At 46.1% G+C, this 22,893-nt stretch overlaps 1 protein-coding gene across 21 annotated transcripts in view; it reads left to right on the top strand.

The window, feature by feature from the left end:
- The window catches only part of PML (promyelocytic leukemia), a 54,443-nt gene that overhangs the window by 13,141 nt on the left and 18,409 nt on the right, over positions 1-22,893 (top strand). For 20 of the 21 annotated variants that reach the window (XM_021940701.2, XM_003901175.5, XM_009210578.3 and 17 more), the window contains exons 3-4: positions 16,804-17,384; positions 18,819-18,889. In XM_021940701.2, the coding sequence (XP_021796393.2) occupies positions 16,804-17,384; positions 18,819-18,889 (652 nt within the window). Of the gene's footprint in view, positions 1-16,803; positions 17,385-18,818; positions 18,890-19,546; positions 20,279-22,893 lie in introns of those variants that run through there. The other variant, XM_009210588.4, reaches the window with a different exon arrangement.

The raw sequence follows: 22,893 nt of genomic DNA, 5'->3' as shown, positions 1-22,893 counted from the left end.
GCCAAAGTGGCATATTTTGGAGTGGCATATTTTTATCCCCTATGTCAGGTACAATGAGCAGGGAAGGTTCAGCCAGCAAGAGGGCAGGATTCCTGTTCCTTCAGCACGATGCATGGCCTTAAAAATCCTGAAAAATCATATGCTTCCACTCCCATTTCACACTGCTTCACAATTTACCAGTGGTTACTGGATAAGCTCAACTTATTTTTTCTGCACAAAACCTCAATGCCATAAATAAAAGCTCACAACTTCCTCTGGTCCCAAGTCAATTAGCAGCCACCTCGCTCTTTGACACTGATCTGATTTAGAGCTCACACTGGGGAGCAGCCGCAGAGGTGGCTTTAAACCTGGGACTTGGGGTGTCTGCCCTGGGGCCATTGGTATTTGCTCCACATGCCTGTGGAGTCCATTCTTTCATGTTCATGTCACACCTACTGTGTGGCATGTTCTTTACTAGGGGCTGGGGTAGAAATATGAAGGGACACAGCCCCTCCTTGAGGTCACAGCCTGGTAAACAGATCAGCCATTAACATCGAGGCGGCAGGGTTCTGTGCAGAAGGCTGCGTGACTTTGCTGTCTATTGTGACTGTGTTCTGATAGTTGCCTTTGTCACACTGTCTTCTGTGTTAGGTTTGGCCTCAGCAGCATGCCTTATCTGGCACAGGGCCGACATCCTGTTTGTGCTCAGTCAGTTGTGGAAGGAAGAAGGCAGGCAGGCACAAAGGTGGCTGAGCTCAGAAAAGGCCACTTACCCTGCTGGGATTGGCTGGGGAAGGCGGCTTCCAAGAGGCCATCACACTTAGTGTGATGTATAAGGAAAGAGAAAGGTTACAGACAGGAGGGACCGCAGGGGCAAGGAAGGGGCACTAGTGAGTCTGCAGCATTTCAGGAACTGCAATAGAAGGTTGATGTGAGGGCAGGCACTGGAAGGGTGAGTTGGGGTCAGACGTGGCAGGCTTGGAAGGAGTCAGGACTCTATGCTGCAATTTCCAGAACACTCAGTGTTGTCAGCTTTCTCCTTTGTCATGCCTTCATACCACCTAATCTTCTCACCAGTGACTATCCTCTGGAAGACAATGGGAATGGGACCCTGTGGTGGGCTCTATTGAAAATCCATTGATGGGGCCGAGCGCGGTGGCTCACGCCTGTAATTCCAGCACTTTGGGAGGCCGAGGCGGGCGGATCATGAGGTCAGGAGATCGAGACCATCCTGGCTAACACGGTGAAACCCCGTCTCTACTAAAAATACAAAAAAATTAGCCGGGCGTGGTGGTGGGCACCTGTAGTCCCAGCTACTTGGGAGGCTGAGGCAGGAGAATGGTGTGAACCGGGAGGCAGAGCTTGCAGGGAGCCAAGATTGTGCCACTGCACTCCAACCTGGGCGACAGAGTGAGACTGTCTCAAAAAAAAAAAAAAAGAAAACCCATTGATGGGTGTTGAGGAGTGGTAGGATGGATGATCAGACCCTCTCTCTGCACTCTGGTACTTTGACAAAAGTGGGCAAGTTTGGGAACAGGGAGATCAGAATGTCTTTGGCTGCATACTTATTTATATTTCAGCCCATTCCATGGAGAATTTGAGGGGACTTGCCACCAGATATGGGATACATATCCAATAGAAACTGAAACAAAGAATCTGGAGAAGGGAAAGGGAGCCTCATGAGTACACTAGGTCTTAGGTTCAGGTGGGGGTGAGACCTGCAAGAATGCGGAGAGCGAGGGGTGTGGAGACGGCTGCAGTCCCACACTGCCAGCACTTGCCTGACCAGACATTCTCAGGAGTGCTTCCACCCAAGAATGCAGAGATGGCTGCGGTCTCACACTGCCAGCACTTGCCTGACCAGACATTCTCAGGAGTGCTTCCACCCAAGCATAGTGTGGGTCTAGGGCTGCAGGTGGAGCTGAGTCTTATCTGTGGCTGGGTGTCAGATCCTAAAGTTTGCTGGATGGAGTGGGGGAGTTAATCCAAAGCCATCAAAGCCTGCAGCCAGAAAGAGCTTGAGTTATCATTAATGGGAGGAAACAAAAGGCCTATTAATCAAGTTTAAGAGGTGTGATTGAAGGATCAGCACCCATGCCTGCTTGGTGCTCTCTTGGTGCCCTCTATGAAGTTAGCAGTAAATTGCATTTTATTGGGGATTGATGATATTATTGGGATTGCTTCCTGGCCTGCCAGGAGCATTACATGGGCAGAAGAAAGGCTGCTGCCAGGAGTTGGGTAACATGATGAAAGATGTGGACAATAAATGACCCATTTCCAAGTTTTTTATGAACTTACCTCGAAGGTAGATTTGTAGAATAATATGTGGATAAAAGGGGTTTTCCTTCTGGTCTCCTTTGATGTTTTGGAGAAAGCAGCAAGAAGTTTACTTATTTATTTGTTTATTTTTGAGACAGTGTCTTGATCTGTCACCCAGGCTGGAGTGCAGTGGCACAGTCATGGCTCGCTGCAGCCTCAACCTTCCAGGTTCAAGCGATCCTCTCACCTTAGCCTTTCTAGTTTGTAGAGATGAGTTTTCACCCTGTTGCCCAGGTTGGTCTCGAACTCCTGGGCTCCACCCACCTCGGCTTCTCAAAGTGCTGGAATTACAGGCTTGAGCCACCATGCCCAAGCCAAGATCAGGATTAGGGCTGGCGCTCCTTTCCGCAGCTGTGGGAGTGGGCTTTGCTATTCAGGGATGGAGGCCTGGGACATTTTAGAACAATTTGGGGTTTTTTCGTTTTGTTTTTTTGAGACAGGGGCTCGCTCTGTCATCCAGGCTGGAGTGCAGTGGTGCGATTACAACTTACTGAAGCCTTGACCTCCCAGGCCCTAGTTTTCCTCCCACCTCAGACCCCCAAGTGTAATAGCTGGGACTACAGACATGCACCACTAGGCCCAGCTAATTTTCTTTCTTTTTTTTTTTTGTAGAGATGGGATTTCACTATGTTCCCTAGGCTGGTCTCAAACTACTGAGCTCAGGCAATCCACCTGCCTGGGCCTCTCAAATCCACCTGCTGGGATTACAGGCATGAACCACTGTGCCCAACCTTTAGAACGATTTTTATTTTATTTTATTTTATTTTTTTGAGACGGAGTCTTGCTCTGTCGCCCAGGCTGGAGTGCAGTGGCGCAAACTCGGCTCACTGCAAGCTCCGCCTCCCGGGTTCACGCCATTCTCCTGCCTCAGCCTCCCGAGTAGCTGGGACTACAGGCGCCCGCCACTGCGCCCGGCTAATTTTTTCTATTTTTAGTAGAGACGGGGTTTCACCATGGTCTCGATCTCCTGACCTTGTGATCCACCCGCCTCGGCCTCCCAAAGTGCTGGGATTACAGGCGTGAGCCACCGCGCCCGGCCAAGAACGATTTTTAACAAGACTTGAAATTAACAAGCTTTTGGCATAGTGGTGCACGCCTGTAGTCCCAGCTACTAGGGAGACTGAGGTGTGAGGATCACTTGAGCCTGAGACGTTGAGACTGCAGTAAGCCATAATCATGCCATTGCACTCCACACTCCAGTCTGGGCAAGAGAGCGAGGGCTTGTCTCCAAAAAAAAAAAAAAGAAATTAACAAGCTTTTCTCATTGATTGCTAACTGATACAATTAAAAACTAACTATTAATGGAACCACGGCCAGCCAGCCAGACAGCCATTGAGCAATCACTTATTAAGCATCTATTTCATGACTGGTATTATGATAGCTATTGCCAGATGAAAAAGAATGCCTGCCTTTGAAGCTTGAATTTGTGGAGAGTTTCAGCCTATGGATAAGTTGCATGTGTGTGCAACCTTGTACTTGATGGCAAGAACCCAGAGGTCCCAGAAGACACGTTCAGATCAAGTGCTGTGGCAGTTTTAAGAAGGGAAAACTTGTGTTTATGTGGGAGGGTCAGGGAAACCTTGATATTTTAGCGTTTCAGCTACACCTTGAAGAGGTTTATTTGTCTCTATAAGTTGCATCTAAAACAAACTATAAATTAGTGACTTTTTTTAGTTAGTAGGTTAAGCAAAAGCTGGATTGATGGCTGATGTAAGTGAATCGGGGTCAAGCTGGCCTCTGACCTGACTGATTAGATATTCAGATTGTGTCACCAGGAGGTACTTTCTCTGTATGTCTTGTGACCTGGCTTTCTTCCAAGACTGGTCCATTCACAGAAGGGTTAACTCCTCATGGGTGCCAGATGTTTGCGACAGCTCCAGAGGTTACGCCCTCAGCCCCAGATTCAAGGGGAAGAGAGTGTGACTCTCTCCCAGCATTCCAAGCTAAATCTCAGTGTGTCTTTGATTGTGTCAGGTTCCTCTCCCTGCAAGGGTGGCTAAGGCTAGGGGGGTTCTCAGATTAGCTTAAGCCTGAGTCATATGCTCCCCCAAAGCTCATGGACTGAGAACAGGAATGTGTGGCTACCTAAAGGCAAAGTCCAGTTTCATATTGGTACAAGAAGAAAGAAGAATGTGCCTTCAATACATCTTAGAAAAAATGTCCAGTAGCCACTGTAAATGAAAGCAAAGAAGATAAAAAACACTCCAGGTGTATGGAAGGCAGTGGAACAGAAACTGAAGTGCAGGGGACAGGTTTGAAGCCAGCCTCAAGTAAAACACCCTCACCTCTTGGTATCTGGGTAAACTCTCTTCAATAGAAAGCCATCCTTTTCCAACCAGGTTAGGAAACGGGCTGTTTGGGCTGCATTCAGCCTTTCCTGTTAACAAAGTAGAGCACTATCCTGCCATTTGAGATGTTTTTCCTGTGCTATTCTTATAATTCCCACACCCTCCTGTAAGATTATTAGGAAGAGAGAGCTGTTCCCTTTGTACAAACAAGGTGAGAGGCCAGAGAGTTAACAGGAGCTTCCCAAAAGGAAGAGCTTGCGGGAGCCAGGGCCAGAACAGGATGCAGGATTTCCTGATTGCAGAATGGGTGCCCCTTTCCTACTCCTGCTGGACTCTACGTTCAGGCAGCCCAAAGCTAACGACTGCACTGAGTTGCAAAAAGAATTCTAACAGTTGTTTCTTAAGAATTTAGAGTGTATCTTAAGTAAGCATGCAATTTAAGCAATGTTGAACTTAATTTTCCCTGACTTTTACAGAAGATAAAGAAACTAAAGTAAAATTAGACTTGCTGAACTTCAAAGAAATAATTCTTCATCTTAAAATATTTTCCTAAAAGATCCCTCTAAGATTAAGGAAAAAAACCGCAAGACATTAAGAGGTTGCAGTCATACTGTTTTTTTGTTTTGTTTTGTTTTTTGAAACAGAGTCTCACTCTGTCGCCCAGGCTGGAGTGCAGTGGCATGATTGCGGCTCAGGGCAACGTCGGCCTCCCGGGTTCAAGCGATTCTCCTGCCTCAGCCTCTCGAGTAGCTGGAATTACAGGCGTGCACCAATAAGCCCAGCTAACTGTTTTGGAGTTTTTGGGTTTTTGTTTTGTTTTTGTTTTTGTTTTTTTTTTGAGACAGAGTCTCACTCCATTGCCCAGGCTGGAGTGCAGTGGCGCGATGTCGGCTTGCTGCAACCTCTGCCTCCTGGGTTCAAGCAATTCTCCTGCCTCAGCCTCCCAAGTAGCTGGGATTACAGGCTCCTGCCACCACTCCTGGCTAATTTTGTATTTTTAGTAGAGATGGGGTTTCTCCATCTTGGCCAGGCTGGTCTTGAACTCCTGACCTCGTGATCCACCCACCTCTGCGTCCCAAAGTGCTGAGATTACAGGCGTGAACCACTGTGCCCAGCCATTTTTTTGTATTTTTAGTAGAGACGGGGTTTTGCCATGTTGGCCAGACTGGTCTGGAACTCCTGATTTCAGGTGATCCACCCACCTCAGCCTCCCAAAGTTCTGGGATTACAGGCAGGAGCCACCATGCCCAGCCTCATATCGTTTGTTTTTAATGAAACGCTTCTATTTTACATGGTAGTAACTGAGTCTCTGCAATGAAAGATCAAGATGGTTGGCTTCCATCCTTCTAGTTTTGGTTCCATGTCAATAGGACTATAAGGTTCACCACTGGTACTTTTTATTTTAACATCACTTTTCCCAAGTTATGTATTTTCATTGAGCTCTTAATTGGATAGATGTTATCAATAAGCAATTTTTTTTTTTTTTTCAAGAAGAACTTCTTTGTTCTGAATTCCTTGAGTCTCTTGGTGTTGAGAATGTCTCTGGGTTACTCTGATACTTGAATAATATCTTGGCTGGGTATCATATTCTTGGTCACAATCACTTTCAAAATTTTGCAGACGCTGCTGCATTGTCTTCCAGCATCAACTGTTCATTATGACAGCTCTGGGGCCAAACTGACTTGCTTTTTCTGTCTTTCTTTTTTTTTTGTATTTTTTAGTAGAGACGGGGTTTCACCGTGTTTGCCAGGATGGTCTCTATCTCCTGACCTCGTGATCCGCTCATCTCGGCCTCCCAAAGTGCTGGGATTACAGGCTTGAGCCACCGCGCCCGGCCGCTTTTTCTGTCTTGATGCCTAAAAATATTTTTTATTCTTGAAATTTATTAATTTAACCAAGCTGTCTTGGTGTTGAACATTTTGTATCAAATTATTCTGGAACTTAGCATGCTCCTTCAATCTAAAAATGCTCTTTATTTCAATTGCTTAAATTGCTTCTCCTCCGTCTTCCTTTTCTTCCTTCTCATTTTCTTTTTCTTGCTCTATTACCAATAGTATTGCAATTTGTAATTTATTAACTTTAGGTTTGTTCAGTTTAGTAATATAACAGTACTACTACCATTTGGGGGGGGAAATTATTTACTTAATGACTATTGAATGAGTAACCAAGATTAGAACCACCATATACATTCACTTGATACATATTTTTATAAAAGTGCTTGAGAATATCAGAATTATTTATGTCACATAAGGAGTTACTGCTTGTTTTCTGTGTCACCAGATTATATTAATATTTAATGATTAACTCTACTCTTTGAATTTTGTAACAAATTCCTGCTGTGGCATATTTTGCAATTTGGTTATCTTCTGCCAAAGCTGTAAGAGTTGGTGAGGTGTGTCAAAATTGGCATGACTGAATAGAAGAGCTGTCCGTTCTCACGATATGTTTATTAACTCATATATTGCTATGTTATTTTTATCTTACTCATCAAATTATCTTTTTTCTTATACATGGCTTTAATTAATGATTATTTTAGGTATTTCCATCTCTTGACATTTCATGTACTGAAAATAGATCAGATTTAAATAAAATAGCTTGATAATCAGTATTTATGTGATAAACTTTGTCTTATTTCTTGCAACATTTACCAGCATGTAAATCCAAATTGAATATTGGTTAATGTTCACCAATATTCAATACTATATAATTATAGTGTATTGTTATGAAAGTCAATGAATTTCCCCCAATGATGTACTTTGTTCCAAAATTTGAATCTCCTTTAATAACGTATAACACATATGATGCTTAAAAAATTTCTCACCGCTGACACTATTTGGATTGTACTTATGACGGGCATACTGGCCATTACCTCAGCATATGAGGATAAGCATATTTTAGAAATACCATGCTGGTGGCACTGGGGAGAGCTGATTAGAGCTGGAGAGACCAGAGGCAGGGAGGCCTCTTAGGACATCGTGCTCAAGGAGATAAGCAATAATCGAGGCAAGAACAGAGGCAGTAGCAGTGGGAACTGCTGGGACAGGTTTAGGAGTCAGCATTCTGCCTTAATCATCTTTATACCCTTGCCCCATGCCTAGACCTAGATGGTATTCAGTAAGTTTTTTGGTTTTTTTTTGAGATGGAGTCTCACTCTGTCTCCCAGGCAGGAGTGCAGTGGCATAATCTCAGCTCACTGCAACCTCCGCCTTCCGAGTTCAAGTGATTCTCTTACCTCAGCCTCCCGAGTAGCTGGGATTACAGGCGCCCGCCACCACACTCAGCTAATTTTTGTGTTTTTAGTAGAGATGGGGTTTCACCATGTTGGCCAGGCTGGTCTCAGACTCCTGACCTCAGGTGATCCGCCCGCCTCAGCCTCCCAAAGTGTTGGGATTACAGGCGTGAGCCATCGCGCTCAGTTGTAAGTTTTTTAAGTCAATGAAGACAGGATCAAGAAGACTTAATAAAAAATTATGGGGCCAGGTGCTCACGCCTGTAATCCCAGCACTTTGGGAGTCCGAAGTGGGCGGATCACAAGGTCAGGAGTTCGAGACCAGCCTGACGAATATGGTGAAACTCCGTCTCTACTAAAAATACAAAAATTAGCCGGGTGTGGCAGCAGACGCCTGTAGTCCCAGCTACTTGGGAGGCTGAGGCAGGAGAATTGCTTGAACCTGGAAGGCAGACGTTGCAGTGAGCCAAGATCATGCCACTGCACTCTAGCCTGGGTGGCAGAGTGAGACTCTGTCTCAAAAGAAAAAAAAAAAAAAAAAAATCATTGAAGCCGTAGAGGACAGGGAGGCATCCAGGAGTGGCTGTTGAATGGTTGTGCCATTCCCCACCATAAAGATGGCAGGAGAAACAGGGAACCCATGTGGCAGTGTACCCGCCGCCTATTGAATGAGTGACATGATCCCGAGGAACACTGCCCACCACGGATACACCAGCCATATGCCTTGGGAGCAGGTACCTGTGTAGAAAAGAGTGGAGAAGAAAAAGCACAAATATTCCCTTCCCCATTCCTGGGTGTGGCACCAGCATAAGACAGAAGTGTGAAACAGTGCTTCCTTTCACCGCTTTCCTTGCTGCTTTTCTTGTCTGGTGTCTTCTTCTCTAAGACCTCAGGCTTTCCCCTCTCCAACACCGCTTCTCAACCAATAAATCACTGGAGGGGAGGTCAATAGGAATAATGCATTCACTCTCTTCAAATACCCCAGGCTCTAGAATTACCCATCTCCTCTCCTGGTTTCAGAAATCTTGTTTTTTCAGTGGTGAGATAGCAGGAAACTGATCTGGTGAAATGCGTTCATACTACTGTATAAATGATCGATGGATTCTTTTAACTGTAGTTACTTGAATTTCCAAAAGAGCTGCTCTTTTACCACTCTACCAAAGTGAAAGTGGCAAGTTGCTGCATGGAAGTGGGACAGGTAGAGGAGAGTTTTTGGTCACCATTCAGGTAAGCCAGGTGGTACCAGCTCTCCTTCACTGGTCCTGTTTCATAACATTTTTGCTTCTTGCATTTTAGAGCTACCAGTTCCCTAGAACAGCAGAAATAGCATGCTCCCCTGGCCCAACCAAGAGGTGTGGCTATAGTGGCCTATCTGTACTGGGGAGGGGACACCCCAGATCTGATATTGATAGGTTCACCCAACAGCAGGGATGTCCCATGCCATGTGTAATACCCCCTCTTCTTTTATGGCTCCAGAATGTCCAGTGACTACATAGCACTGTGCTGAGCCGTTCACATACACCAGCCTATCTTTGTGCTTGTAACAGTCTATGAGGGAAGCATTATTACTCCCATTCTACAGGTGGGGAAATTAAGACTTAGAGAGAAAAGGTAATTTGCTCAAGGCCTTGTAGCTAGAAATTGCAGGAGCTAACACATACCACTCTTGGCATGGCAGTTTAGACATGGACAGCTTTAGGATGGGGAGACTGAAAACCCAGGAAACATGTTGAGGCTTCTATTAAAATACACTACTCAGCCAGGCATAGTGGCTCATGCCTGTAATCCTAACACTTTGGGAGGCCGAGGTGGGCGGATTATGAGGTCAAGAGATTGGGACCATCCTGGCCCACCTGGTGAAACCCTGTCTCTACTAAAAATACAAAAATTAGCTGAGTGTGATGGTGCACACCTGTAGTCCCAGCTACTTGGGAGGCTGAGGCAGGAGAATCGCTTGAACCCAGGAGGCAGAGGTTGCAATGAGCCGAGATCTCGCCACTGCACCCCAGCCTGGTAACAGAGCGAGATTCGGTCTCAAAAAATAAATGAATAAAAATAAATTAAAAAATAAATAAATAAAATGAAATGAAATACACTACTCAGGAGGCTGAGGTGAGAGGATCGCATGAGCCCAGGAATTCAAGTCCAGCCTGGGCAACATAGCAAGACCCTGTCTCTGAAAAAAAAATTAACAGTGTGGAGTCATTGCACTGAAGAGTCATAAAGGGGTAAATGAAACAATACATCCCAGAGAAGAGAAAGAGCTTTGTTGTAATACCTAGATGGGAGGTTCTTTGAGTGTTCCCCATTGCTTCCTATTTAAAGTCCAAACTCCTTTACTTAGAATTGATTATAGAAACTTTTGGAAAATCTAAATAGGTGAAAAGGAGGGACGAGAGTAAAAGAGGAAACTACTATCACTCTAGACCTTTTCCTTTCCTTTTTGCTATCTCTGTGATCATCTAAAACAAAATGAACAACACTTACTGTTGTATAACTTGCTTTTCTTATAAATAGTCATGAATATCTTTCAAAAATATATAGTTTTGATTTTTTTTTTTTTTTTTTTTTGAGATGGAGTCTTGCTCTGTCGCCTAGGCTGGAGTGTAGTGGTGCCATCTCGGCTCACTGCAAGCTCCGCCTCCCGGGTTCACGCCATTCTTCTGCCTCAGCCTCCTGAGTAGCTGGGACTACAGGCACCTGCCACCACATCCGGCTAATTTTTTTGTATTTTTAGTAGAGACGGGATTTCACCATGTTAGCCAGGATGGTCTCGATCTCCTAACCTCGTAATCCACCTGCCTCGGCCTCCCAAAGTGCTGGGATTACAGGTGTGAGCCACCACGCCCGGCCTAGTTTTGAATTTTTAAGGCAGTGGCATCTACTGATTGTGTGGTTTCTTTCGTTTTTTCAGTAATTATAGTGTCTTTACTATGGCGAGAGTAAATAGTCCACTATGTTTTCTCCTTCGAGATGTAATTTTACACATTTAACTTTGTGATTCATTGGAAGCGTATCTGAACATGAAACAAGAAGCAAAGCTCTAATTTCATTCCTGCCCCCTACCCTCCTCCCTAGCTAATTTCTCTGATTCCAATTGTTGAAAACCCCTTTAATGTCCATCCGTTTGGGCTGCTGGCTGGGCGTGGTGGCTTATGTCTGTGATCCCAGAACTTTGGGAGGCAGGGGCTGGCAGATACCTGAGGTCAGGAGTTCAAGACCAGCCTGGCCAGCATGGTGAAACCCTGTCTCTACTAAAAATACAAAAAAATTAGCCAGGTGTGGTGGTGCACACCTGTAGTCCTGGCTGCTTAGGAGACTGAGGCAGGAGAATCGCTTGAACCTGGGAGGTGGAAGTTACAATGAGCTGAGATCGCGCCACTGCACTCCAGCCTGGGCGACACAGTGAGACTCTGTCTCAAAAAACAAGAGAAAAAGATGGGTTGCTTTCTTCATTATATAAAATATTACATTTCTATATGCCAGGGACTACATCAGGCCTATCAGGTCTGTTCTACTGATCCTTCTCTTGACTCTTGAACTAGTACCATATTCTCTTAATAATGGCATTTCTGTAATGTGTTATCCCTTCCTTACACTGATTCCTCAAACATTTCTTAGCAGCTGGTCATAGTGGCTTAGACCTGAAATCCCAGCACTCTGGGGGCCAAGGTGGAAGAATCACTTGAGCCTAGGAGTTTGAGACCAGCCTGGGCAAAATGTTGAGACTCTGTCTCTATAAAATTAAATTTTTTTTTCTTAGCTATTTTATCTGTTTGTTCCTTCATATGAAATTTAGAAACCTAGCCAGGCATGGTGGCTTACACCTGTAATCCTGGCACTTTGGGAGGCCGAGGTGGGCGGATCACCTGAGATCAGGAGTTCGAGACCAGCCTGGCCAACATGGTGAAACCCCATCTCTACTAAAAATACAAAAATACAAAAATACAAAAAAAAACCATTAGCGAGGCATGGTGGCTCACACCTGTAGTCCCAGCTACTTGAGAGGCTGAGGCACAGAATCCCAGCAGACTTCGGGGAAACAGAGGTTGCAGTGAGGAGCCAAGATTGCCACTGCACTCCAGCCCTGGGCAACAGAGTGAGAACTCAGTCTCAAAAAGAAAAAAAAAAAAAAAAAAGAAATTTAGAATACTTTGGTTAAGTTTCAAAAATAATTTAATTGCCTTAAACCTGTTTATTAACTCAAGGAGAATTAATAATTTTATAATATTTAGTCTCTCTTTTTGGGACCTTGATACAGTCTTCTGTTTTTTTAGACTTTATCTCTTAGTAGGTTTTTGTAATTTTCTAGGTATTTTGTACCTTTTTAAAATTCAAAACAAGTTTTTTAGAGATGGGGTTCTTGCTATGTTGCCCAGGCTGGCCTTGAACTCCTGGGTATAAGCAGTCCTCTCACCTCAGCCTCCCTAGTAGCTGGGACTATAGGCACACAACCATGGCTTTGTAGAATTTTTTAAATAGCTGCTGTGAATGGGAAGATGGAATTTTCCCCATATTTCTTTTCGTTTGCTTTGCTAAGATAGAATTATGCTATTTTTCTTTCTTAATTATTATGTAATCTAGCCACTTTGGTGAGCAATTTCTTACTAAGTTAGTGGTGTTTTTCCTCATTATTTTGAGTATTCCAGAAGCAAATAAATAATTATTTTGCCTTTCTGAAGATACAGTTAAGTCTGGGTTCTTGTCATGGAGCCCTTCTGGGCAGTTGCCCACTTCACCTCTGCCTCCTCCAAAGTGCCAAGCACACAGTAGGTACTCAGTGAGTGTCCTTTGAATGAAGGTAAAGGAACCGCCTGGCTAAGGTCATTCCTGGCCCTGGGTGGCAGCCCTTTGATTCAGGGTCTGCACCTCAGTCTTACCAGAGGGCTGGGGGCTTTTAGACCAAGTGTCTGATTCAGGCTGGCCACCTCACAGACACTTGCTACCCATTTCCATGTGGAGTGGGAGCAGGGGCCAGTCTCCCTAAGGAGACCCCATTCAGGACAAAAGAAGCTTAGAAAAAGGACACAGCGGAGGCGATGGCCATCCAGAAGGTCTTGCTCTCTATCCAGCCAGGCTGCCTGAGGCGTGCCCTTACAGGCTTGGAGCCCTGTCTCCAAGGAAAGGGATCCAACATCAGACACAGCCCCTCTCCCCAAGGGTCCAAGATCCAAAGTGGGAAACTGACAACTGTTTCTTATTCTCCTCCCTTTATTCTTATACTCTATAGAATTGCCCATATTTATTAGTATTCTGTTTTTTGATTTCAAAAAAAGGAATACATTCATACATTCACAAGGCTCAAGCATAATCTAAAAAGGTATACAGTGAATGTCTTACTCTACCCTCATTCCACCCATCCCGTAGCCACTTTTAATAATTTGCGTGTCCTTTTAAGATTTATTTATTCAAATACAATCAAATATGAAGATATTCTTATTTTTCCCCATTCTTACACAAAAGGTAGTATCTGATACACACATTTCTGCACCTTGATTTCTAACTTAAAATATATATCATAATAATACAAATAGTTAGCATTTATTGAACACTCATTGTATGCCAGTCATTTTTCAAACTTTCATCCATATATTAACTCATTTAATCCTTCCAGTACTCCTATTATTAACCTCATTTCTCCATGGAGAATTTTCCTTATCATTATATAGATTCCTCAGTGGCTTACAGCTACATAGTATTCGTTGTATGGGTGGATCATAATTTATGTAACTAATTGCCTTGTAATGGACACGTGGGTGGCTTCTAATTCTTTGCTATTGTGGACTGTGCTGCAGTGAATAAATTGTATGGATATCATCTTGTTATGTGTGGAGATAGAGCTGTGGAGCAGATCCATAGAAAGAGGATTGCTGGGATAAATGCATTTGTAATTCTGATAGGTATTGCCAAATTGCCGTCTTCAGAGTTATTAGTTCTTTTCATAATTGCTTAGTATTTCTAATTAAGCGTAGCATTGATGAGCACTGTGTATCAGTCTGGCTGGCTAGTAGGCTCTCTGTTGCTGGTTCCAGAACAAGTTGATCTCAACATGGTCCCAGATGAGACCCTTTCTTCTGGCCTCAGGTGGGCTGACTAATTCCTCTTTTTTTTTTTTTGGATGGAGTCTTGCTCTGTTGACCAGACTGGAGTACAGTGGTGCTATTTTGGCTCACTGTAACCTCCGCCTCTTGGGTTCAAGCAGTTTTCCCACCTCAGCCTCCCGAGTAGCTGGGATTACTGGCGCAGGCCACCAAGACTTATTCTTATCACTGCCGGTGAGGGTAAATTACAGCAATATTTCTGGGGAAGTAACAGTATTTTCCCTGGTAATATTTGAAGAAGCAGCCTTGTAATGGTTAAGAACATGGACTCTAAGCTGGACTACCTGGGTTTTTATATTTTCTTTTTTTTTTTTTTGAGACGGAGTCTCACTCTGTCGCCCAGACTGGAGTGCAGTGGCCGGATCTCAGCTCACTGCAAGCTCCGCCTCCCGGGTTTACGCCATTCTCCTGCCTCAGCCTCCGGAGTAGCTGGGACTACAGGCGCCCGCCACCTCGCCCGGCTAGTTTTTTGTATTTTTTTTTTTAAGTAGAGACGGGGTTTCACCGTGTTAGCCAGGATGGTCTCGTTCTCCTGACCTCGTGATCCGCCCGTCTCGGCCTCCCAAAGTCCTGGGATTACAGGCTTGAGCCACCGCGCCCGGCCGGGTTTTTATATTTTGTTTTGCTGCTGTAACAAATTACCACAAATTTAGGGGCTTAAAACAATGTAAATGTATTCTCTCATGGTTCTGGAGGTAAGACGTCTGAAACAGGTCTCACTGAGGTATATTAAGGTGTCAGCAGGCTTTGCTCGTTTGGGAGGCTCTCAGGCAGAATGTTTTCTTGCCTTTCCCAGCTTCTAGAGGCTGCCCACATTCCTTGGTGCATGCCCCCTTTCTGTCTTCAAAGCCAGCAACATCACAACACTCCCACCTCTGCATTCATCACATCTCCTCTCATTCTTCTGCCTCCCTGCCCTTTCCTTTGTAAGGATTCATGTGATTACATTGAACCCACCCAGATAATCTAGAATGATCTCTTTATCTCGAGGTCCTTAATTGAGTAACACCTGCAAAGACCCTTTTGCCGTAGTAAGGTGACATATTCACAGGTCTCAGGAATTTGCACGTGGACATCTTTAGAGGCCACTATTCTGCCTACTAGAGTTTGCATCTAGACTCTACCACTTACTAATCGTGTGACCTTGAACAAATTATTTCGCCTCTTGCACCAGTTTTCTCATCCTTAAAATGGGGATAATAATGTTATCTATTCCATTGGATTGTCAGGAGGATTGAATGAATTGATATTTGCCAACACTTATAATAGTGTCTGATACACAATAAATGCTATGGAAGTATCTGCTAGCTAAAATATATTAACCAGGCTAGGAGTGGTGGCTCACGCCTGTAATCCCAACACTTTGGGAGGCTTAGGCAGATGGATCACCTGAGGTCAGGAGTTCCAGACCAGCCTGACCAACATGGAGAAACCTTGTCTCTACTAAAAATACAAAATTAGCCGGGGTGGTGGTGCATGCCTGTAATCCCAGCTACTCGGGAGGCTGAGGCAGGAGAATCGCTTGAACCCGGGAGATGGAGGTTGTGGTGAGCCAAGATGGCGCCATTGCACTCCAGCTTGGGCAACAAGAGCGAAACTCCGTCTCAAAAAAAAAAAAAAAAATTAACCAAATAAAAATATTAAAATACAAACACTTTGATCTAGCAAGCCTATATTTATAATCTATTTCATAGGAACAAAAGCATCCATGTTTAGGCTATATAACTTGGATATTACTAAAGTGTTGTCCATATTGGCACCAAAAGAAAAAAAGGAAAGGAAAAGAAAGAAAATGCACAAACAGGAAATTACCTGAATGCCAGCAAAACGAGTGATTGAATCAATTGTAGCCCATCTGGGATATACCAGAGCTATTAAAGAGAATACATCTGATCTGTGCCTATGCACCTAGAGGAATGCTCTGAGTGAAAGTTTGTTAAGAGGAGGAAGTTACAAAGTAATTATATGAGTTGATTTCTTTCTTTTTTTTTTTTTTTTCTTCTTTTTTTTTTTTTTTGAGGCGGAGTTTCGCTCTTGTTGCCCAGGCTGGAGTGCAATGGCACCATCTCAGCTCACCGCAACCTCCGTCTCCCAGGTTCAAGCAATTCTCCTGCCTCAGCCTCCCAAGTAGCTGGGATTACAGGCATGCGGCACCACACCCGCCTAATTTTGTATTTTTAATAGAGACGGGGTTTCTCTATGTTGGTCAGGCTGGTATCGAACTCCCAACCTCAGGTGATCCGCCCGCCTCGGCCTCCCAAAGTGCTGGGATTACAGGCGTGAGCCACCGCGCCCGGCCGATTTCTTTCTTTTCTTTCTTTTTCTTTTCTTTTCTTTTTTTTTTTTGACAAACGTCAACCCCCAAAATTGTAGATATCCAGGTCAATCATTTAACATGTTCTGTTTCTTCCTCTGGGAAATATGCATAACAATAATTCTCATCCAAGGGGCTCTCGCAAAGGTTAAGTGGCATGGCTGACATGTGTCAAGTCTGTACCATCCTGCAAGCAGCTGCCAGTCTGGCATTTGTGTAAAGCGGTTTCACTGGAGAGAGGTGTGGAAGGGTGCACCCCACAATGCTTACCTGGTGCTTCCTCAGTGAGGAAGGGAAATTCAGAAGTGGTGGAAAGAGATGATTGTCGTTTCGTATATCTTTGTATTGTTTCCCGGATGTTGAAATTGTTACTGTAGTAACTTTTTATACTCGTGTTATTGGTAGTTTGGATACTATCACCATAACCACAAACAATGAATTGGGAAAAGCAGAAACCTAGAAACACGCCATGATTCAAAGTCTGGTAATTTTGGAAAAGGAATTTTATAACGAACGTTTTAAGAGGAAAAAGTCAGGAGAGTCCTAACCCAGGCCAACCTTGTGTGTCCACAGCATCTACTGCCGAGGCTGTTCCAAGCCGCTGTGCTGCTCGTGCGCTCTCCTTGACAGCGGCCACAGTGAGCTCAAGTGCGACATCAGCGCAGAGATCCAGCAGCGACAGGAGGAGCTGGATGCCATGACGCAGGCGCTGCAGGAGCAGGATAGTGCCTTTGGCGCGGTGCACGCGCAGATGCACGCGGCTGTCGGCCAGCTGGGCCGCGCGCGCACCGAGATCGAGGAGCTGATCCGCGCGCGCGTGCGCCAGATGGTAGCTCACTTGCAGGCGCAGGAGCGCGAGCTGCTGGAGGCAGTGGACGCACGGTACCAGCGCGACTACAAGGAGATGGCCAGTCGGCTGGGCCGCCTGGACACTGTGCTGCAGCGCATCCGCACTGGCAGCGCGCTGGTGCAGAGGATGAAGTGCTACGCATCGGACCAGGAGGTGCTGGACATGCACAGTTTCCTGCGCCAGGCGCTCTGCCGCTTGCGCCAGGAGGAACCCCAGAGCCTGCAAGCCGCTGTGCGCACGGACGGTTTCGACGAGTTCAAGGTGCGCCTGCAGGACCTCAGCTCTTGCATCACCCAGGGGACAGGTAAGCACGCAAGCCACCATCCTGGGCGCCCTGTGCCTCTGCTGCACCCTAGGAAAGGCGAGTCAGAAGAGATCGTCTCCATTTGACAGAAAAGGAAACTGGGTTTTTATTCAGTCTTTGGGATTTGGTAAGGTCTTAGGTTCCAGGACACAGGATAAGGGGGAGATAAGGCCCTGACAAAGGGCTGCAGCCACCCAGAGGGGACACGTTTTACTAATTTACAAGACTCTGGATTGACCTAGCGATGACTCATGGGGAACGAAAAACTGCAAAGCTGAGAATCAGACCCAGTATCATTTTGGCGCCAGAGGGACCAACCACTTCAGGAGGTTCTCTTAAGCCACCAGTGTCTCGGAACAGAGAAGTCAATTGGGACCTGGGGTTAGGGTAGAAGGGAGCTAAGAAAACCTCCGGGAGATGATTGGATGCTTACCCAAAACCGTACAGTGGCTCAGTGGAGGAGACCTCTTGTCTCTAGGATGACCTGCTGTCTGACAACCTTTGCACGCCCTGCCTAGCGTTGGGCACTTGAGAGGTAAGGAGACACAGACCAGTTTCTGATCTCAAGCAGCCAGAGCCACATCACATAGCTGGAGAATGAGACAGTGCTCAGCTCTGCAATCCAAATCCGGGAGATGTGGCAGCTGTGTATTAGCTGGAATAAGGGGACTTTCAAAGTAAGGGGTGAGGGGAGTGCACAGGAGGGTCTCCAGGACTCTTTGACTAAATCTCCAAGCTGGAATGTGAGCTCTGAGCAGCTGGTATAGGACGCCCTTACTGGGAAAGGGGAGGGAGGCTACGGAATCTGAAGGCACCTGGGTATGTGCCAGTGACAGAGAGCTTACTTACTTCTCCTGGAGCTGGACATGGATCATAAAGGATAATCTTAGAGGGCCTGGACCTGTGCCTTCTCCACCTAGGCAGTGAGTGTTACCCATATTAAGGAAGTGACCCCACAGAGTTTACACAGCTTGTCTTAGGTGTTATAACTGGGCAGTGGCAGAGAGAAGGGTTATTTTATTCTGAAGCATAAGAGATTTAGATTTAATAAAAACCAGCCTGCAGATAAGGAAGATCATGGAGCTCTCACTATATGCAGAGAGTCAGTGAGCTGGGAATGATGGCTTTATGATTGCTCACAATTAGCCTTGCTGGTGGCTCAGAGATGGAGAGAGGTGCACTTGGAGTTTGGAGCCAAAAGCAAGCACTGTAATGCCACCTCTCTTTCCCTTCTGGCTGGGTTCCTGCCCACCGAATTCGAGAGAGCTCTCCTTCCAGCTGCCCCTCCAGGGAGTTGTCCAGTGCTGTGGGATGCCCTAGAAAATGGGTAACCAGGAAAAGCAACAGGGACCTCCTGTCTATCACTGTCCCAGGTCAGGATGTCCCTTATCAGCATTTCCTTGACCTGCCTGTGACCTTCTCTGTGTTCTACAGATGCAGCTGTAGCCAAGAAAGCCAGCCCAGAGGCTGCCAGCACTCCCAGGGATCCCACTGACGTTGACTTGGTGAGATGGGTTTGAGGTCTGAAGGGGAGGCGGTGGGGCCCAGCAGGTCAGGCAGGCTGTGAGTCCTGCTATCCCTGTGTGTGCAGGGAGAGTGTCTGAGTGAGGGACAGCAAGTGGCTGGACTGGAAATTTCAGTGAGAGGAAGTAAAGGAAGACATTAAGGAAGGGTTGGCTGGCTACCTGGCTGACTCTAGGCTCCTAAATGCCGAAGTTGCTCTTGATGGTCCATGAGCCAGGTTCAGTGGGGGTTAGATGTGGGGTAGACGGACGGCTACAGATCAGGGCTGCTGCAGAGGGAATTCCAGCATTAGATGGCATATGGGTGCCTTCCAGCCATGAGAAACTGTGGTTGTCAGATGTATGGTTAGATATAGGGTCAGCAGCCCTAAGGGATGTGGCAGATGTCCTCTCCCCTCCTGCACCCTGTCCCCAATGTGTGAGCCTTCTCTTGGAGTCAGCATAGGTGGGCCTTCCCCCGCTGTTCCCCACAGGTGGTTCTTGGAAAGGAATGGGAAATGAAGCCAGGAGTCAGATCTCGATCCCAGTTGCCCAGGTTCTGCTGGTGTGATTCCAGGGCCACCATACATGTAACAAACCAGAGTGTCTCAGGGTTGGAAGGTATCTATGTCCCATCTAATGCTGGCGTTCCCTCTGCAGCATCCCTGAGCCGTGGCTGTCCAGCTTTCATGTACACATCTCCAGGGACAGGAAGCTTACTCATTCTAGAGGCAGCTGCTCCCAACTCTGGACTGCTCTGACTTAGAAAGTGCTTCTCTGGGTGGAAATGCAGTGGTGTCCCTTTGACTTGCCCCCTTTGGCACTCACAAGTATGGCTCCTCTCCACCAGAATAAGCATCCTCGGTTTCTTCCTGGACCTGGCGTCTGGTCTCTTCCCCAGCCTGGTCACTCAGATTTGTGTGCACCTAGCCTATCAAGGGTCTGGCCCCAGGACTGGCCAGTCCTTCATGGACAGCAGGTCTTCTGGTGGTGGGTAGGGGCCTAGCTTTTGCCATGGCATGACCCATAGGAGAGAGAGAGTGCTGTAGGTTGAGGCAATCAGGAGAGGCTTCCTGGAAGAGACAGGACTTAAGAGTCTCAGAGTTTTAGAGCCAGGCAAGAGCATGGAGTCTAACCCCCTTTTTTTTAAACAGAGGACGAAGCTAAGGCCCAGAAAGAGGATGTGACTTACCTAAGGCTACACACAGCAAGTTAGGGGCAAGATTAAAAGCTGACTCTGTTTTTGTTTGTTTGATTGATTGTTTGTTTTTTAGATGAAGTCTCGCTCTGTTGTTCAGGCTGGTGTGTAGTGGCACAATCTCAGCTCACTACAACCTCTGCTTCCAGGGTTCAAGCCATTCTCCTGCCTCAGCCTCCCTAGTAGCTGGGACTACAGGCACGCACCACTATGCCCGGCTAATTTTTGTATTTTTTAGTAGAGATGGAATTTCATCATATTGGCCAGGCTGGTCTTGAACTCCTGACCTCATGATCTGCCTGCCTCGGTCTCCCAAAGTGCTGGGATAACAGGCGTGAGCCACCGCGCCCGGCCTAAAAACTGACTCTTAACTGCCTTGGGTACTGCATTCCTATATACACAACCTCAAAGTAAAAAGAGGACTTTAAAAAAATATATATGTATACACACATAATACAATCACATAGTCAGAAATAAAAACATAGAAAGTGATTAATAGTGTCTTACTCCCACTTCAGCCCCCAGTTCTTATGCCCATATAACTATCAAGGCCGAGGTCTCGCTCTATCGCCAGGCTGGAGTGCGGTGGCCGGATCTCAGCTCACTGCAAGCTCCGCCCTCCCGGGGTTGATCCGCGCCATTCTTGACCTCAGCCTCCCGAGTAGCTGGGACTACGAAGCCCGCCACCTGCAGCCTGGCTAGTTTTGTATTTCTTAATAGGGAGGCGGGGTTTCACCGTGTTAGCCAGGATAGTCTCGATCTCCTGACCTGTGATGCATGCGTCTCGGCCTCCCAAAGTGCTGGGATTACAGGCTTGAGCCACTGCGCCCGGCCTTATATAACTATCTTTTAAAAATTTATTTTGAGACAGTCTTGCTCTGTCACCCAGGCTGGAGTGCAGTGACACAATCTCGGCTCACTGCAACGTCTGCCTCCTGGGTACAAGCCATTCTCATGCCTCAGCCTCCTGAGTAGCTGGGATTATAGGTGTGCACTACTACACCCAGCTAATTTTTTGCGTTTTTAGGAGAGATAGAGTTTTGCTATGTTAGCCAGGATAGTCTCAAATTTCTGGCCTCAAGTGATCCACCCACCTCAGCCTCCCAAAAGTGCTGGGATTACAGGCATGAGCCACCGTACCCCGCCTCTTTTTAAATTTCTTATATATCCTTCCACAATTTATTTATGCAATTACAAGCAAATATTATTACAGATATTTGCCTTTTGCATTCTGTGCTTCACAAAGGTAGCATAATACCATATACACACGGCATCATACCAGAATTCTTATCCTATCAATAGGTAGAGAGCTTCCTGATACCTGCATAATGGACCATTAAATGGATATGGCAGGCTTTATTTAGCCAGCTCCTTGTTGCTGCATATTTAGGTTGTTTTGCTATTACAAACAATGCTACAATGGATGATGTTTGCAAATAAATAATATAAAATAATAAGGCTGGGTATGGTGGCTCACACCTGTAAACCCAGAACCTTGGGACACTAAGGCGGGCATATTGCTTGAGCCCAGGAATTTGAGACCAGCCTCGGCAATGTGGTGAGATCCTGTTTCTACAAAAAGTGTAAAAATCAGCCAGTTAATCCCAGCACTTTGGGAGGCCGAGACGGGTGGATCACGAGGTCAGGAGATCGAGACCATCCTGGCTAACATGGTGAAACCCCGTCTCTACTAAAAAATACAAAAAACTAGCCGGGTGAGGTGGCGGGCGCCTGTAGTCCCAGTTACTCGGGAGGCTGAGGCGGGAGAATGGCGTGAACTCGCGAGGCGGAGCTTGCTGTGAGCCGAGATCCGGCCACTGCACTCCAGCCTGGGTGACAGAGTGAGACTCCGTCTCAAAAAAAAAAAAAAAATCAGCCAGTTGTGGTGGCATGTGCCTATAATCCCAGGTACTCAGGAGACTGAGGTGAGAGGATCACCTGAGCCCAGGGAGTTTGAGGTTGCAGTGAGCTGTGATCACACCACTGCATTGTAGCCTGAGTGACAGAGTGAGACCCTGTCTCAAAAAACAAACAAACAAATAAAATCAAAATAATAATGGGGAAGTGCCCTTGGTCCACAGACTCAGCTGTCTTCCAGGTGCTAGTCATTGGTAAATGAACAGCAAGAGAGCCTGCACTGTCTTGTGTGAAGGTCTAGGTATTTTGGGTCTTTGTCTTGATAAAATCAGAATAGACGTGGCCTGTCACTATCAGCTAGGAAGCAGTTTGAACTTGGACTATTAGAGGGTTGCTCTTTTTGCGGAGCCTCTGGCTTCAGTCCTTGCCTGGGGATGGCAGTGGAGCTGAGGGAAGAAAGTGGGGAACACAGTGTGAGCGCAAGGACAGGTGAGGCAGGCACAGACGGCTGTCCTAAGGGAAAGTGCTCCATCAGCTGTGCCAGGAGAGAAGCAGCTCTTGGGTCCATGTTTCTGCCTTAGAAGGCGGGAGTTGGGCATCTAGCTCCAGCGCTCCTCCCTCTTGAAACTGCTGGTTTGTTTACTTTCATTGCAACTCTATGCCTGGAAGAGATGAAGAGAAAACTCAACAGGCTTCACTAGGATTGTTTGGGTGGGGCGGCAGCAGCTCGGATATTTTCCCTCCTCTGTTTCTCATAGGCTTTTTGTAATCATGTTATAATACTTTAATGGAAAAAAATAAATTTATTATTTAAAGCTATAAAAATTATAAATCCGTCATTATGATGTGTTTTTCTCTACTGAGCCCTCTGGTGTGTTCCCTGTTTTATTAACGTGGATGGAGGGTGTGTCAGGGAGGTTGGGACAGAGGCAGAGAGGAGGCCAGCCCGGCC

The sequence above is a fragment of the Papio anubis genome, chromosome 7 (assembly GCF_008728515.1).
Source record: "Papio anubis isolate 15944 chromosome 7, Panubis1.0, whole genome shotgun sequence".
In the NCBI taxonomy this organism is placed as follows: Eukaryota; Metazoa; Chordata; class Mammalia; order Primates; family Cercopithecidae; genus Papio; species Papio anubis.
This window is presented reverse-complemented; position numbering and strand designations above follow the sequence as displayed.